The sequence below is a fragment of the Sinocyclocheilus anshuiensis genome, unplaced genomic scaffold (assembly GCF_001515605.1).
Source record: "Sinocyclocheilus anshuiensis isolate Anshui unplaced genomic scaffold, SAMN03320099.WGS_v1.1 scaffold815, whole genome shotgun sequence".
In the NCBI taxonomy this organism is placed as follows: Eukaryota; Metazoa; Chordata; class Actinopteri; order Cypriniformes; family Cyprinidae; genus Sinocyclocheilus; species Sinocyclocheilus anshuiensis.
In genome coordinates this window covers 198,924-216,496 of record NW_015549621.1, presented here as the reverse complement: position 1 = coordinate 216,496, position 17,573 = coordinate 198,924, and the positions used below count along the sequence as shown (strand labels likewise).

At 37.6% G+C, this 17,573-nt stretch overlaps 1 protein-coding gene and 1 long non-coding RNA gene across 2 annotated transcripts in view; both read right to left on the bottom strand.

Annotated features, from left to right (window-relative positions):
- The window catches only part of LOC107659431 (protein scribble homolog), a 96,551-nt gene that overhangs the window by 32,270 nt on the left and 46,708 nt on the right, over positions 1-17,573 (bottom strand). The window contains exons 9-19 of the mRNA XM_016448379.1: positions 17,069-17,132; positions 16,214-16,380; positions 15,759-15,889; positions 15,530-15,658; positions 14,266-14,433; positions 13,691-13,876; positions 11,372-11,434; positions 8,185-8,274; positions 4,612-4,689; positions 4,183-4,512; positions 2,644-2,724 (exon numbers count right to left, since the gene is read on the bottom strand). Of these exons, the coding sequence (XP_016303865.1) occupies positions 2,644-2,724; positions 4,183-4,512; positions 4,612-4,689; positions 8,185-8,274; positions 11,372-11,434; positions 13,691-13,876; positions 14,266-14,433; positions 15,530-15,658; positions 15,759-15,889; positions 16,214-16,380; positions 17,069-17,132 (1,487 nt within the window). The remainder of the gene's footprint in view (positions 1-2,643; positions 2,725-4,182; positions 4,513-4,611; positions 4,690-8,184; positions 8,275-11,371; positions 11,435-13,690; positions 13,877-14,265; positions 14,434-15,529; positions 15,659-15,758; positions 15,890-16,213; positions 16,381-17,068; positions 17,133-17,573) is intronic.
- Positions 16,743-17,294, bottom strand: LOC107659445 (uncharacterized). Its single transcript, XR_001630912.1, has 3 exons — positions 17,238-17,294; positions 17,069-17,132; positions 16,743-16,776 (listed from the first exon to the last, which is right to left on the bottom strand). It is a non-coding gene; the product is annotated as an uncharacterized LOC107659445 (long non-coding RNA).

The window sequence follows — 17,573 nt, the reverse complement described above, 5'->3', positions numbered from 1 at the left end:
CTGTGTAGTAAATTCTGCTCCATCTGAAAGCACGTGATGATGATTTCCTGCTGATTACAGAACCGGCATTACTATCAAAATGCGCATGACAATCGCATTCGATTAATCGTGCAGCCCTATGGAACAGTGTGGTAAATACAACTTAACCACTGATTTCTCGTTGTGTCCTCTTTTGGAAGGCTAAACAAAGACGTTTCGCTTTCACAATGAAACACAGCGTCTCACAGCTTTCTTTGCGTGAACATTTGGGCGGTGTTATGCAAATCTTCCCACACAGTGACGTAGACATGTGGGGGCGTGTTTAAACGAGGCGTTTTAGGAGGGCGTGGACCAGTCTTAACTTTTATAAAGAATATCTCTTTAGGTTTGAGACTTTAGTCTTTGCAACTTTAGGGATCTTATCTATTCACGAACAGCTTTTAACACTCCAAAGAGAAAGGAAAACTTGAAATTGCATCATATGACCCCTTTAAATGTATTCCAGATATATCTCATGTACCTTGATTAGAGGACCTTGCACTCATAAAAACTGAGCTTAGTCCCAAGACAAATTACAATTATAATTATAAAATGCACTTTAAAAGTTCTATTACAGCTGTACTAGAGCAATACAACACCTTATAAAAATGCCATGTAAACACTTTAGTCTCACTGAAATAGTATCAGCATCTTAACATGTTAATCAAATTACAAAAGGCCTCGAGATTATGCCCTTGCTCCAAAAGACAGTTTACATGCCACCTGCATTTAATCCTTCAAATATTTGATTATTCATCATGTCATCTATACCTGGACAAATAGAGACTGTAACCTGACTACATAAAACCTGCCAGAACTCCATTGTAACTTTGTATATAAAAGCACTAACTGATTCATCACATTAGCCTTAAATACTACCCTTTAATTATGATCTGGCTCATGTCTTAAACACGAGGTGTTGAAACTGTGGCCTAATGCTACTGCATTTTTGTGCATTTCCACAAAAACTGCATAACATTTGAGATTCTCTTAGCAAAGCCAAAGGATGTTGCCTAACCTGTCCTGCTTCCCATCTGAGGGAAGACTATTCTTGATTTCTGGTTACTTTGTTTAGCAGTAAGAAGTTCCACCATGGTGACAAACAGAGGTCAGCACTGACCATTCAGTACCGGCGCTTACCACAGGGTGACAGAACGGCAGCTGCTATGGTAACGCATGCAGTTACCATGACAGCATGCCCACAGAACAAGTCAAAAACCTCCCATCACCACACCCAACACCAAGCAGGCAAGAAATGTGTTAGTGAAAACCCATGCAACGACAGAGGGAGAAGAAGCAAAATCTTGAAATAAAGAGAAGTCTCAAGGGAGACAAAACAGTTGGGATTATAATTGTTATAATGCGGAGTTATAATACAAGCAAGTTTACTAGGAGAGAAGTTCACAATTACACACTGACATCATTTCATGGTGCAAAGCAGAAAGGTTATTAAGTGCAGCAGCACAGTAAAACAGCAGAAGACTATTTTGCTGTACTCTGCAAAGTGTAGGGACACACCGAACCGACGCCAAAGAACTAGCGCTGAGGAAAGCTGACTGTGGAGTCGCCTTGCATCGCCTGCGTTGGGGCAAAAAAGTTGCACTAGAACACATTGGACAGACCACAGCCGACGGCCAACTAGCACTGTACGCTCTGCACCTGCGTGAGAGAACATAACTCTACCATACCAGGAGGCATCCGACTACAGCCAACGGTATGGAACACACCGAAAAAACTAAAGTGACCGATGCTCAAAAACCACCCTACATTGCCCGACGGCTGACCGTTGACTTGGGGTGTCCCAGGCTTAAAACTAACTCACCCATGCAGTGAGCTGGATATTAATGGCTTAATATTATTAGGTTTCTCACAATGCAAAGTGACTTTATCAGATCTAATACCCATGGGAAAAAATGTATTATTAAAGGTATAGCTGACACACAAATGTAAATGTTATTATTTACTCACACCCACACCTGTATGACTTTATTTTGTAGAACACAAAATTAAACGTGTCAAAATGTTCATGGTATTTTTTTTTTTCCTGATAATGAAAGAGAATGGTGTCTGTTAAGCTCTAAAAGGGACAGTTTGTGTGCTAAATTCGGAAACCATACAATAGCTTTGTGTGAAGAACAGACTGTCAAGTCATATTCATGCTCATATACAGATCTAGTGCATCACAATTAGTTATGAGACCCAAAACCCTATGATTTTTGGGATCATTATGGTTAAACCTGCTACGACATTTCTCTATGTGCCATATTTTAATATACAGGAATATGAAAGAGATTTGAGAGCTGTGTCAATGAGTCTCTCTCTCACAAAGCTATCATATAGCTTTAGAAGATTTAGAAAGTAGTCCAAGATTGTATGGATTTCTTTCATGGCACTGTTTGACATTTTTGGAGCTTGACAGACCCTGGTAACTATTCATGTTTTGTATGGAAAACAAGTTGTCAAAAATGTGCTAAATGTCTCCTTTTGCGTTCCAAGGAACAAATTCTGACAGATTTTTTAAATGGCATTAAGGTGAGAAAATGATAACATAACTATCCTTTTAACCCTAAATTAAGTTAACTACATTAACTAGAGAGAGACTGTATGAAAGATGGATGGACTCACTGATATGACCCTGTCTCCCATGTGCAGGATATTGTCTCTGTGAGCAGCTCCTCCTTCAGCAATACGAGAGATGAAGATTCCCTGTGAGAAAGTAGAAAAACACAGTCAATGATAATCTCATCTCAATACAAGCTTGTGAAGGAATTCTCCTATGCACAACAAAGATGCATTTATTTGACCAAAAATACAGTAAAAAAGCAATATGAAATATTATTACTGTTTAATATAACTGTTTTCTAAAATACTACATCTTAAAATGCAATTTATTGCTACGTTGGCAAAGCTCAATTTTCAGCATTCAGTCTTCGGTGTCACATGATCCTTCAGATATCATTCTAAAATGCTGAACAATATAATAATATAATATAATATAATATAATATATAATTTCCTTACTATTATCAATGTTGAAAACAGTTGTTGTGTGTTGTATTTTTGTAGAAAGAGACACATTTTTATTAGGATTCTTTGAAGAATTATTTGCTTTGCTGACACTTTTGATCAATATAATGCACCCTGAATTAAAGTTTTTCAGTTCTCACTTCATTAACAATCTTTTCACAAGAATCATATGGAAAGTAAAGAGTCCTAAGAGGAGTTTCACAAAGAATCAAAAAACAGGTAATACTCTTGTAGTAACACAACCATAATATCACTTGCAGTGCTATATTAGCTGGGGACATGAGCTGGCTTACACAGAGTGCACTGCTCCTGTTCAGCTGTGTTAAGAGCTAGTCAGTATGCTGGTGTAACATGCTGCAATGCCACAAGCCTCTAAAGCAGAAATTATCCTGCTGACCTTAGCTTACAATGACCTACCTTGCTTTTAACAGCCCATTATATAGAGTTATTTAAAACTCTAAAAATGTAATTCAGACTTTGTAGTATTAAAAGAACAAACTATTTACAACCGTCAAGGCCACCTGATTCTTCAAAGACAACTCTGATAACAGTTTAACAGATTATCCTCAAACAGCCTTTGTCAGCACTTTCACAGTATGTTCTCTAGAAGTGTGATCAGAACATTTCATGCCGAAGACTCGATGCAGCAAACAGACCAGCAGACAACTCAGTGAGATCTACTTGTTAGTAAAAACACGCGCAAATGTCAAGGAGGAGGACAAAAACAGGACTTACAATTACTCAGCATAGAGTGTGTGCATGTGCTAATGTTTGACTGTGTCTCCTTCGTGAAAGTGGTGCAAAAATGTGTGGCAGTATGGTGCGTGTCTGCAGTGGAGATCCAAAAATACTTCATCCCCTGCCATCCTATAATCTACAAGCCCTATCAGATGTCAGTTCCTGTAATTCTAATCATTGCAGCCTCGGTCAGCCATCCTAGAGGTGCTGAGGAAAGTCACGCAGAAGCTTAAGCTTGCATACGCTTCTGTTAAATGTTAAACAAATGGAGAGAACAGATGACATGTCCTGACTTCCGTAAACTACATCACACAACCTGACACTGAGGCAATGAACACACCATGAAATATTCACTACAAGGCAAGTCACGAGTGCATATGCAAGAGCGTCTTGTGTTTACCGTGTCTCCTACTCGGTACGGGGTTGACCCTTTCCCTCCAGCAATGCTGAACCCTAAACCTTTATCGTTGCGGACCAGACAAGTGGCTAGTTGCAGCGTAGGACCAGTGCTGACAGCAGGTGAGGCAGGGTCCAGGAGGAAAGGCAGCCCACTGGACCGTCTCTCCCCGGGGAAATAATCATCTTCTGGTCTCAATGGCGTGGTGGTGACTGCGTTCTCTGGTTCAACCATGCGTTCCCTCAGAACGGTCATAACCACGGCTGCCCCAGAGTTGCGCAAGGCCTCGACAGCTGTGTGATGCTCCGCTCCGTGCAGGTTTACTCCGTTCACCTGAGACCAGACGAATACAAGAATGGAGGATTAAAAGCAGCATGAATGACTGGTTTTGTATGGTGCAACTCAAAAGAGAAAATGATAACAGATGTTCACCTCAAGAAGTTTGTCTCCCACTTTGACTCCAGCACGAGCTGCAGGGCCCTCTTCTGACACTCTAGAGATGAAAATACCCTGAAAAGGACATTATCAGTACATTAAAACAACCAACACACTCACACACACACACACACACACACACACACACCCCGAGCTGCAAACTGTTTCAGATGGTTCAGTCCGATTTGGTGAACCGGTTCAAAATAATTATTTGTTTGAGAACAGGACATTACTCCGGACCGTTTACCTAAGGCTATATAACGTTATAAATAATGTTCAGCACAGAATGATCGTTTCGCTTCATAAGACCTCACTACCTCGTCAGGAGCCACAGGTATTAATTTTGATCCTTGATATGCTTTTTTTATTCTCAAAAACGGCCAAACTTGCATTTTATGAATCACCAAAGACCACGGTATCAGCTAAAAATCGTTTTTACTATTGTATTCAAGAAAAAAAGTTACCTACATCTTGGATGACCTGGGGGTAAATAACAGTAAAAGTAAAGTAAATTAACAGCAAATTTTCAATTTTGGATGAACTATCCCATTAAAACTGATTTACAATCCTTGATCTCTCATTCAAGGCAATAAACTTCCAAAAAAAAATGATCACTGGGTAAAAATGTCAATGGAAATACACATTTACCTTTCTGCAACTCTTGGAGCAAAAGCACAAACAATTCCTGTAAGAGAATACTCGGAGAGGGTAAAATGAGTTATTGTTGTGGGATGCATACAACGGCCTCATGGCCAAAGGAAGCCAAAGTGGGAAATGCCCTCAATTTGCCAACATTTCAAAACAGTAAGAACTAAATCTGACTAACTGTAGCCTTCAAAATATCCTGCTGGTTTCCACACAAACAATAGCCAGTACCTTTCTCCAAACACTTGATATGTGTTTGCGTAATACTAGTTAAGATGTGTAGCTGTTGATTTTGGGAATGCATGACAGTCCTCATGGAAACAGTCAGCAGAGCTGTTTCTGTCCCCATCGGAGCGATATAGAGTTACGCCTCCACTAAATACGAGAAGCCACTGTAACAAATTAGGTTCAACTGTCCCTGGCAGTCACTATTGGTACAAGTCTGGACTTGGCCTGTGAACACAGACCTACGTTTCACACTACAGCCAAAAAAGAGTGTCGATGATGTCACTAAGATAGACATGAGAGTTTAACTATAGTGTGAAGGTGTCATACACGCTCTCAAGTCTTTGCAGAACTACAGTTAAAACTTCCAGAATATAGACGTTTACAGTAACTGAAACACACAGAGACAGCTGCACACTGAAAAGAAATCCCTCAACACCTGCTACAAGTGATCAGTTCCTCAAATGGTCTCACAAACATAGTCTGCTAGGTTCAACCCTGAGAAAGCGTGCAGGACTTGTATTTGTGGTTTTGAATTGGAGTTTAGTCCCAATTCCCAAATCCAAGAGCGTAATTATGTAAAACTTTTATTTGGAATTCCTTTTTTTAAAGGAACAGTTCACCCAAAAATGCAATCATTATATACTCCCCTTCATATCGTATGCTGTTATTTTTTCCATGAAACAAAAGACAATAAAAGACATTGAGCTAAGGAGTTAATGACAGGATTTTCATTTTGGGTGAACTATTTCTTTAAGAGATGATTTTTTTTAAAAGATACAAAGCTGTCACTGAGGTAGTACCCTGAGGTACAAAAGCTAAAAGGTACATCTTTGTACCTTATTGACCCCATATTAGTACCTTAAAGGCACATATTAGTGCTTTAAAAGTACATATTTCTACCTAAAGTGTACATATTTGTAATTTTGAAAGGCATTTTGAATGACAGATTTGTACATTTTCTTCTCAGAGTGTATAAAAGTATTTTGGTTTAAAAAGCTTAGAAAAACAATACATTTAGGAGGGAGAATAAAATTAGGAGTACCCGGTAAGACCCGGATGAGGTCTGTCAATGTTTCATAACACTGCATGCCATGCAGGACTCCTCACTGAGCGGCCATCTGTAACATTACCACAGTGCTTCAGAGCAACTTGGCTGCATTTTGATTCACTCACACAACCACATGCAGAAGAACAACACAAGGCCGGGATCTCTGTGGGGAACAAATTGTAAAACTGGCATCTTCTTCAGCAAAGCCAAGATCATGAGGGTCAGTAATAGTAATGCTGACTCAGCGAACATCAGAAGAAAATGTGCTTCACCTACAGGGAGTTTCACAGCCTTTATACATTACGATTTTCCTGTGTATTGATGTTTCTCAGAGCTGCAAATTCCATCATTCCATTTTTAGTAAAATAAAACTTGAAATAAAAAAAAGGACGAGACAAGGCAGTTTTGTAGCATCTAAGTCAATATATTATAATATAATACAATACAATACAATATAATATAATATAATATAATATTTAAACTTAGTGGGTATAATATTTAAACTTATTGGGTAAAAAAAAAAAACGATACACTGTTAATTTAACACAAAGTAATTATTTATTAATTTGCTTTGGCTTCAGTACAGTGACATTTAGGATATTTTATATTGATTAACTTATATATTACTAAATGAAATTACATTCGTATCAGCCTGGTGGCACTCATAAACAAGATAGCTGATGCTGCAAAACAACAGAAGATTAGTTTCATAAACCCACGAAAACTGGGCCATCCTGAAACTGGCCTTCAGTGAAAACCCTCAAGGTATCTATTCCCAGCCTGAAAAAGCCTAAACAAATTGTTTTTACCCGCTTTATAGGGTTAGTATTTTTTTAACAATCAGTCTGCCACCACAAAATCTCTTTGATACGTGTCCTAATCACATTTAACCTCTTTTATTTGGATATGAAGAAAACAGATCATGTTCTCAGCCACCCTTAAAAACCCATAACTGGATGATGTAACCTGTTAAAAGTGGAAAATCACTATAAAATATTTCACATCTGTCTGCCACAAAGTTGGTTCTCATCTACTTGCAGTGTTTGTGGAACAGGTTCTTGCACTTAAGCCTATGTCTGAATAAATACATCACCACTGAGCACTGCTTACTTGCATAAAGCGTCTCCTTCTTTTCACCACAATTATGAAACTGAGACAGGCCTGTAATACTAATATCGCAAGAGCGGCTTTGTCAACACCTTATGCACAAACAATGGAGTAATTATGGGCTTAACAGTAACATATTAGAGAAACACAAGCGTCATTACAGAAAGTTCATAAGCTCATTGAGTAATATGAAATGTGCCCAATAAATATGGAAATACTATGGTACAATGTTCCAAAGGACCATAACGTTTTCTAGTAAGTGCTAGCACATTAGAATAGCACACCTCTTGTGCACATTAAAGGATTTTATGGAGTGCTATACAGCGTCTGACTTTAGTAATCATTGCTGAATTTCAAGGAATTGCAGGGTTACACAATTATACAAGATGCAGCCTCTCAGAATTTGAACACAATGACTGACAAAAACCAAACAAACAGAAAGTCCTTGTGCGTGGGCACACACACACACACACACACACACACACACACACAAAAGCATTTATCAAAACTCATCTATTGTGTGAAAGCTCATTGAAATGTACCTCGTCATCACCCTTATAGGGTGTAGATCCTTTCCCCCCTGCTATGCTGATGCCTAACCCACCGGTCTGTCTCAGGATAGACAGGGTCAGCTACAGATGAAGCAGAGAGATCAGAAATTCACAGATAAATGCAGAACAAAATACTTCAAAGCGTTTGCTATAATATGCGTGGCTTGACTCAAAAAACAACAACAACAAAAAAAAAACAACAAAAAAAGGTTTTCATGCAGTGCATGCTTGTTTAGAAAGGAAATATTTATAATATGAATGACTGCATCCGTGTTCAGACAGATCAAATATATTGTCCCAACCAGTAGCCTTCTTTCCTTGATATATGCATTGCATTCATTTACATACTTTAAAAATTGAGCTCAAATGTATGGATCATTGGACAACCTGTTCATATTCAGACATACATTTAAAAACCAAGTTGAAAGATAACACAGAAGCACACAACCTCTGTTGATAAGAGAAGCCCTTGATATTTGCAAGTTGGATCAGTCTGACTGCTTGTCTATTTATTAAGCAGTTTGGGATTGTGACAGACTAAGTGGTTTACTCAAATCTTTTCAATCTTTGGAGTGAAAAATTAAACACTACAGGATTATAAAACGAACTGATGTGAATTGTACACAATGCAAAGTTAAGGCAGGTTTTAGGAATACACCAGACGACTACAACTTTGTAAATGGTTAGTTACACAGAAAAACTGGGCATCATAGACTTAACTGAGTGTAAAAAAATGCATAAATAAAAATAAGCAAATAAATAAATTAAATCAGAGTCTTTTGTGATTTTCAAATCTGCAGACTGGTTCTGTCTTTTTGCAACTAGCACTGACCTGTCCAGACTGTAAATCAGGGCAAAAAGTTAGGCAGAAGTAGTGTAGTGTATTCCAGCCTTTACTCACCCTGGACAGTTTATACGTACAGATACCATATAGTCTATACAAAATGTTAGTTTACATGCACATCTTTTATGTTCATGTTCAACAGGTCATGTAAGGAATCAATGAATGGCAAGTAGACAATTTCATTATGAGTCTAATGTGATGAATTAGTAAGAAAGATTTTTTTCTTTTAACGTTTTTGGATTCTTTGATGGATAGAATGCTCAAAAGAACAGCATGTATTTGAATTAGAATTTTTTTGTAACAGTATAAATGTCCTTTTACTGACTTCAAACAATAGTGTACATAAAATTCTTAACACCCAACCCTAACAAGAAAGTTGCTCCATGAGAATCAGTGAAAGACATCTGGTTGCACAAAATCGAGTCAAATTCCACTACTTTAACACTATATTTACCAATTTTCACATATAACATTATACATCTGATCAAACAGTCAAAAGTCTGAAGAATCAAGGAGAAGAGGCCAGAGTTGCTGGGACAGGACACCAAGGATCTGTTTGATTAATGCAGACTGCATAAAGAACACATGCTCAAGTTTGAACATCACCCGTCTCAAAACTTGTAGTGGTTCAAGTTTTGTAGATTAATGGCAAAAGACTCCACATCTAGTTCACTGTTATTGAACATTGTACTGTAACAGATTCATGGCCTAAAAAAAGAGGCTGAAGCCAATTCAATTAATTCTTATTTGTCCTTTTTTTGATAAAGACATAAAAAGATAACATGAAAAAAAAATAAAATAAAAAAAAAATCAACAATACAACTGAGGACAGTTTAATCACAACTTAACAGTTGTATCAACTGATTAATTGAGTGCACACATCACCAAATAGTCTTAGCATGACATACCCAATGGTCACAAAATGAATGGGAGGGGTGGTGAATTTTTTTGTGGGATGGACTAGATGTGGTTGATTCTACAGCAGCAGCAGCCATGCAAAGTGGGCTTAGCGAGTGGGTAGATGCGGAAAAACAAAACTGAAGTGAGGAAGAGAGAACGATGTTCTTGGTCAATGAAATCTTTAGAGATGTACAGCCATTTGTGTATCTAATATAAATTAATTCTCAGTTTCAGACATGCTAAAAGTGGAAAGTAATCTTATTTGGTCTAATGCTATGGCTGATGGCCACTTATCTTACAGTGGCACTGGGTCAGGAATTATTAAAAAAATAATAGTACTAACCATTCATTCAAATACAAACATGTATAAAAATGTAGGACATGGATTGGTGTATTCAAATAGTAAAAAATGACTGACTTCTGCATGATTGTGTGATATATCTCAGAGAGGGCATCAACATTTTTATGTTGAAATTAGTTGCATGGCTGACAATATCAATTGAAACATATTGCACAATGGGAAATTTATAGTATTCACGTATTTTTATATTGCACTGTGAAAAAGAAAAACAACAATTAGGCGGGTTTGCTTTTGGAGAATGAAAAATCCTACTCCATCTGGTTCATGTGCAACTATAGGATGATTGATTTTAGGTGATTCCGGAACATCAGTCATATGTTTAATACGATGCAGCAAAAGATAAATCTATGTTTCCACTAGCACACGTGTGCTCCTTGCTCCTAAGTGGCAGAACCTGACAGAGGGGTAGGTGGTGGAAAAGAGGGAAGAAAAACAGGAGGCAGACAGTAACAGAACCTAGTTTGGAGAAAAGCATGGTAAAGGAAAAACTATATTTCTTGAAAATTTTAAGGCAATTAAAATAGTATACTTTAATAATTATATATAGTTTATGGCATGCTTTCAATAACCACAGAAAATGCCTTGGTCCATAGACTTACACTGTAAGTTCATTACTGCAAAACTGTTTATTTGTTTTTACAAACTAAAGAACAAGGCAAAATTATTTTCTGTGATAAATGACAGAATGCCACAGATGCAGTTGACTGAGCTTAACTTTATTTTATTGTTTAAGTACTCAACCCAGAACATTCTTTTAATCTTCAGCTAACAGCTGCACCATGACCATTTTGTTCTCCAAACACTAAGATCCATTACAGCTGTGACTTATAGATAAATGTTAGTCAGCATTTCCCTAGCCATCCGTTGTGGATTAATGCAGGAATTTTGTGGGACGTGATTCCCTGAACTGCAGGTGAACGATGAGTGAGTGAATGAATGATCAAAACTGAGAGAGAGAGAGAGAGAGAGAGAGCGTGAGAGAGAGAGAGAGAGAGAGAGAGAGAGAGAGAGAGAGAATGAGAGAGCGCGAGGAAGAGAGCGGGAGTTTGGGCAGAAAGAGAGTAGGTACAGACCTCTTCCTCCTCAATTCGAGCAGGCTCAATCAGCAGATTATTGACTTGATCAAATGACACCCCCTGTTAGGACAGGAACCAGCGAGAGGGCATGCAGATTAGTCAGGCCAAAAAAAAAAAAAAACAGAAGCTTTATGACTGGAAATTAAAATAAATCGAACAAACATTCACACAGCTGACTGAATGACAGGCACACCTCCAAACACACACACCTAGGCAGGGCAGCACACACACACACACACACACACACACACACACACACAGTAAGACAGGGCGCTTCCAAAACCACCACATACAGCAAACAACACTAACCTACACACTTAATGAGCTGCAAATGCATAACAGGTGACAACAGAAGAGTCATTAATGATTAGAAAAGCACTGATTATACATCAAAAACTAGTCCTGTGTCACAAGTGTAATATCTTCCGATTCAATTTGATTGGTCATTTTCAAAAAACATTTGATAATTTTTTTTTGTATTGCTGCTTTAAAACAACATAGCACTGCTCAGTTCTCAGACTGCATTTAGCAAGTAGATTCAGCTCATGAAATGAACAGCTATTATCTGGAAAAGCTTGCTATTCATATTTGTACAAAAACATAATATTGCAATTCTGAAAGGTAATTTTACAGTCATCACACTTTACAAAGGAAGTCTAAAATGTTTAGCAATTTTTAACATTTAAAAAGACTTGATAGGAAAAAAAAAACAACTGTCTGGATTAAACAACCCAAGTTACAGGTTGTCAATATTAACCCCAGACAAATCACTACTGAGTCAATGCTATAAAACAAAGAGATAAAGCAATTACCCACATCCACATAAATGCCAATATTCACACAGGAACAGCAAACTACTTTTTTTTTTTCAAACTGAAAACATGCACACACAAGCCCTGAGCAAGCATTCCTCAGTCACTCATCCATCCAGTCACGGAGACCACACACACACACCTCAGAATTCCTAACCCCGGTCAAAATATTTTGTACCAGATATATACAAAACTTGGCTTCAAAAGTTAATTTTACATATATAGGTTAATTAAAACGTATTTAAGAAGTCAGTGAAAGATCGCAAAGCATTCTGTTGCATATTTGTAGGAAACAAATTTTCTCACTCTTTTTTTTTTTTTGTTTGCTACCAGTAAAACCCCTAAAGGGTTCATGCAATCTTTCTGGTTAAATGCTTAGATTATGTATTTTAAAGACCAATGAGAGTCTTCATATTTCTACACAATAATAATAATAATAGAAAAAACATAGTTGAATATTTAATTGATGTAAAGCTCAGATATAATTTAAAATTATCAGCACACAGACAGTTGTGGAAAGGTGGGCAAAGAGGGTAGTGTGCACTACTTCCCCCAGGCAGCAGAAACAGCAAATGATGATGAGAAGCAAGAGCAGTGCTCAATGGGGGGATTCAAGCTGTGGAGGAGGAGCTAAACATAGCCAAAGTGTGGGGCAAAACAAGGAGAAACTTTTTCATTGAGGTTCTGTCCTTTCAATCAGACCAAAGGCAGAGGTCATCATAAAACAAGCATCATTCAGGCAAAACAGTCTACAATATCCTTGGCATACTTTGCATGCTGCCAATATTCATTCCAATGGCATGATGGCTCTGATACAGATAAAATGATTGAAATAGCTGCATTTGAACAAATATTGTTGCAGAGGGGTCTAAAAGTGTGAGACTGCAAACTAAAACGAAAGTGGCACAAACCAAAAAAACATTCTGAAATTTTCTGATAATTTAGGTACAGTACCATTCAAAAGGTCAGAGGTCAGTAAGGTTTAATGTGTCTTTTGATCAAAAGAGACAGTAGAACGATTTCTAAAAGATCATGTGACAATGAAGACTGGCACAATGGCTGCTGAAAAAAATCAGATTTGCCATCACAGGAATAAATTATGCTTTAAAATGTAATAAAATTACAATTTAAGAAATTATTATAATTTAAAATAGTTGTTTTAAATTTTAATAATATTTCACAAAAATCCTGTTTTACAGTGTTTTTGATCAAATAAATGCAGCCTCGGTAAGCATAAGAAACTTCTACTAACCCCAAACTTTTGAACAGTTATTGTAACTCAAATCGTTTCTTCTAATAATATTATTTGTAATTAAAAAATCGTATTATGCTAATAATACACTAGGGGTCTCAGACTTTTAGCAGTGTAGTTTGTACATCTGGGACTGAAAAAAGGATGTGAACATTATTAAACAACTCCACATAATAAACCCTCAGACAATATAAACTGATTTCAACAGCGACCTGTCTATACACTTTCAATTAAGTAACCAAGCTTTCCCACAGCATTCCTTCTAGAAGTGAAGTGTGGTGTGTCTTTACGTATGAGCCGCTGTTTCTCTGCAGGAAAATGTGGCATTCGAGAGTACTCATTGCTCCTTTCCGCATCTTCATTGTCTTCTTCATTTTCATCTTCTTCCTCCTCATCACTGCCACGGATGATGGGCTCTTCAGCAAAGTGCACAGTAGGCTGCGAAGGCAAGAAAAATGGTTTCCTGGATTACCAATTCAGTGACAGAACCCTTATTGCTCAGAACTTTGTGAAACAAATTGCAACATATTCACACAAACCTAAACATTATCTATACCAGGGGTGGCGAACTCCAGTCCTGGAGAGCCTCAGCCCTGCAGAGTTCAGCTCCAACCCTAATTAAAACTCACCTGCCTGTAGCTTCCTAATAACCCTTCAGACCTTGATTAGCTTGTTCAGGTGTGTTTGATTAGGGTTGAAGCAAAACTCTGCAGGCCTGCGGCTCTCCAGGACTGACGTTCGCCACCCCTGATCTATACAGCAGCTTGCACATGTACAATAGAGGTCACGGTTACATGCAGGATGTGCTAAACATACGTTATACATACCTCAGTATACTCCACCTCCATCTCACCCAGCTCCTCCTCCTCTTGACCATGTCCATCATTAATCTCCACACCTGTATTGTTGATACCCCGCTTCTCTTCCTGAGAGGCGGTGCTACTGGATGTCTGAGAATCATGACTTTGATTGGACAGCCCACTCAACCGTTTCTCCTGTGAAAAACCATCATACATAATCAATAGAAAAAAACTGAGAAGTTTGTATCTAATATTTAAACAATAATGGTTAAAAAAAAATCAGTTTGCATGTAATATAAAACATTTAATGTATTTAATAATATTTAAATAACAAAATATATAAAAAAAAAAAAAATGAATACAATTTAAAAAATATATATGTATATACATAGCCACAAGAACAGAACTTTCTTAAGCATGCTTTCTTAACATAACCATAGAGGAGTCCAAGCACCAGTGTCTTCTCACGTAGCATTAATTTCATTAATGAAAACTATGACTAAACAAGCTTTTATTCCCATGACTATAACGAGATGACTATAAGGACAATAACCGATAATTGTGACTATGTCAACATGCAATATCACTGGCAATAAAAGACTAAAATGTATTTAAAAAAAATAAAAACTTTACAAAAATCTCTTTTTATTTTCGTCAAAGAAAAAAAGAGACAAAATATTATTGGACTGCTGTACATGCCTCTACTATGCAAGCTTTCATGTGTGCGGTTGCCAGATATCAAGAGCTCAAAATCCCCAAATCAGAGCTTCTCTGTTAAAAGGATACATTTTCTGCCCGGTGTTTTGCTAAATTTTGCCGATCTGGCAACCATGCCAGAAAATGTGACTAAGATTTCATTGATTAAAACTAGACTACAATGCTCAGACATTTCTTCAATTTGTGAGGACAGCAATATACAGTATTTAATAATGTCTGGAATCTTGACATATTTCCTTGTAAACTAATTAAATAAATACAATAATATATAAAAAATATATAAATGACTGTATTTAGTAAGTTGCACCTAAATATAACTCACAATATTTATGAACACTATAAACACATTTTAGTTCCCCATACTCAACAAAAAATTCTTCAAATGTAGAAGTATAGAGAAGAATAATGAAAAATAAGTGTCAAACTGCATTGGCATTGGTTATAAACTGTAAATTGTATTGTAAAATACAGTTTACTGTCAGTGCACCATACCATGCATTTATTTCCATTCAAATGGATGGAAACTAAAACAAAAAGCAAAAAATAAAACAATTGTGCCTTTGTTTGAATTTACCTCAGAGTCTGGGGACTCCACATCCTCATCTGGCTTGGCTGTATAAGCCTCATTTCTTCTGGCTTCAATGACATTCTTCATCACCTTTAACTCATTGGGATGTGGTGTGGCTCTCCTCTGAAGACCCTGCTGGTTCACATATACAGCAGGAGTGTTAGCACATGCACAAAATTTCATGCAAACAGTTGTCCAGAAATCATAAACATCCTGTACGCATTTCCACGCTCACCCTCTTTTCTGCCGCAGTCTCCTCATCTTCCTCTTCGTGTTTAGAGTCATCCTGAAACTGAATGACCGATACCCTGTTCAAATTAGTGTCTGTGGGCCAGGTTTCATCGACACTCCTGTCCAGTAGATTCTCTGCAAAGTATATTACAAAATATTGCAATATGATGTGTGTCCTGGATTCAATATGGGTGCAGTCTCAGCCTCAGACAGTACGGACATGGACCAGCCAGTCCTTTTTGCAGTGACTTTAAATAGACTTTTTCAAACAAAACAAAAAACATTCACAGGCATTCAACCTGTAAAATAATCTGTATATACTTGTACTTTTTTCTAAGTCAGAAGAAGTTGCAATTTGGGGTAGACACAAAAGTCTGGCTATGCAAAGCTGCTTTGGGTGTGACTATAACTTGACTATAGCATGACAACTCCATTCACAAGGACGGTGGGGTGTCTTACCAAGGCTCGATGAGGTTTGCTGAGGCAGCAGGTAGCAGGTGAGAACTTTTTCTCCAGTCCGCTCATCATCCTCTGTCTGGAACTTCAGCATGGGTTGAGCCTGGTTCTCTGCCAGCCACATGGCCTTCAGGTTCAGATTGGCCAATGCGAACGGTAAATTCTGCAACCTGGGACAGAGAGCAAGGGATGGAGAAACTTCAGTGCATGAAAAAAACAGCAGGTCGCAATTCTTATGGTCACTCTGACCATCCTACATCCAAACCCTTTGATATAGAGACTTTAACATGGTTTCCTCTACAGTCTACATTACTAAAGGTGTATCTTGCTGTCCTGAAAGAAACCAAATACTGTATTTTAACATATTTTGTTGTAACCTGATTGGAACGTTGAAAACAGAGGACTTCAAATCTCCCTCTGGTTAATCACAAGACTCATAAATCAGAGAAAATTGTAAAGTTTGTAATATACCAGGAACAGCAGGTGCATGTTAAATCACATGTGTAACTAACTAAATACCTACACCCTAGCCCACGAAGATTGGGCAGTGCCCCAAGTGTGTCAGGCTGAAAAGAAGAAATAAAAAGAAAGCAGATTAAAGACAGGATATGGAAAAAGAGAAATATGACATGAGGCAAATATTAATAAAAAAAAAATAAAACAATATTAAATGATAAATTAATCAGCAGGCGCTCAGGTGTTGGTTCAGTAAAGGAAATGATAATCAGAGATCCACTGGGGCAAACAGAAATAACAAGCTCTAAATAAACCTGAAAACATTGCATGCATGTGTGTGCATAATCTAATAACTAAAACATCTAAATTATTCTCAGGACCAAAAAAATGTCTGCTTCTTACCAAAACTTCCAGTACATTGCTTCCCAGATCCAGCTGTTCCAGTTTAACCAGGAAGGAAAGAGAGCTAGAGGATGATCGAGACAGATTTCACATTTAATGTTATTTGCATCCATGTTTTAGGGTGAACACTGTGGATTTAATAACTGCAGTTTGATGGGAAAATACTCACGAGGGCAAAGATTTCAGTAGATTCTCCCTCAGCTCTAGAGTCACCAGGTTTGACAAGCTGAGAGGAGAAAAAAAGGAAAAGAGCCAAGACTGAGTGTCAGATGGTGAGTGTGTTGCTCAGTTTGGAAGAGTAAGGGGCTCCCCCATCTGCACAACATCAACAGTGGCCAAAGTCAATGTGTGTGTTTGAAATGGAAAGAGACAGTGTGTGTGTCTGTATGTGAATGGGATGCCTGCTTTGTGTGCTAATTACAAAAGTGATGATGAAAATTATAAAAAGACATTTAGATATTCTAAAATAATATGCACAGGTATTCCACTTTGATTTTATCCATAA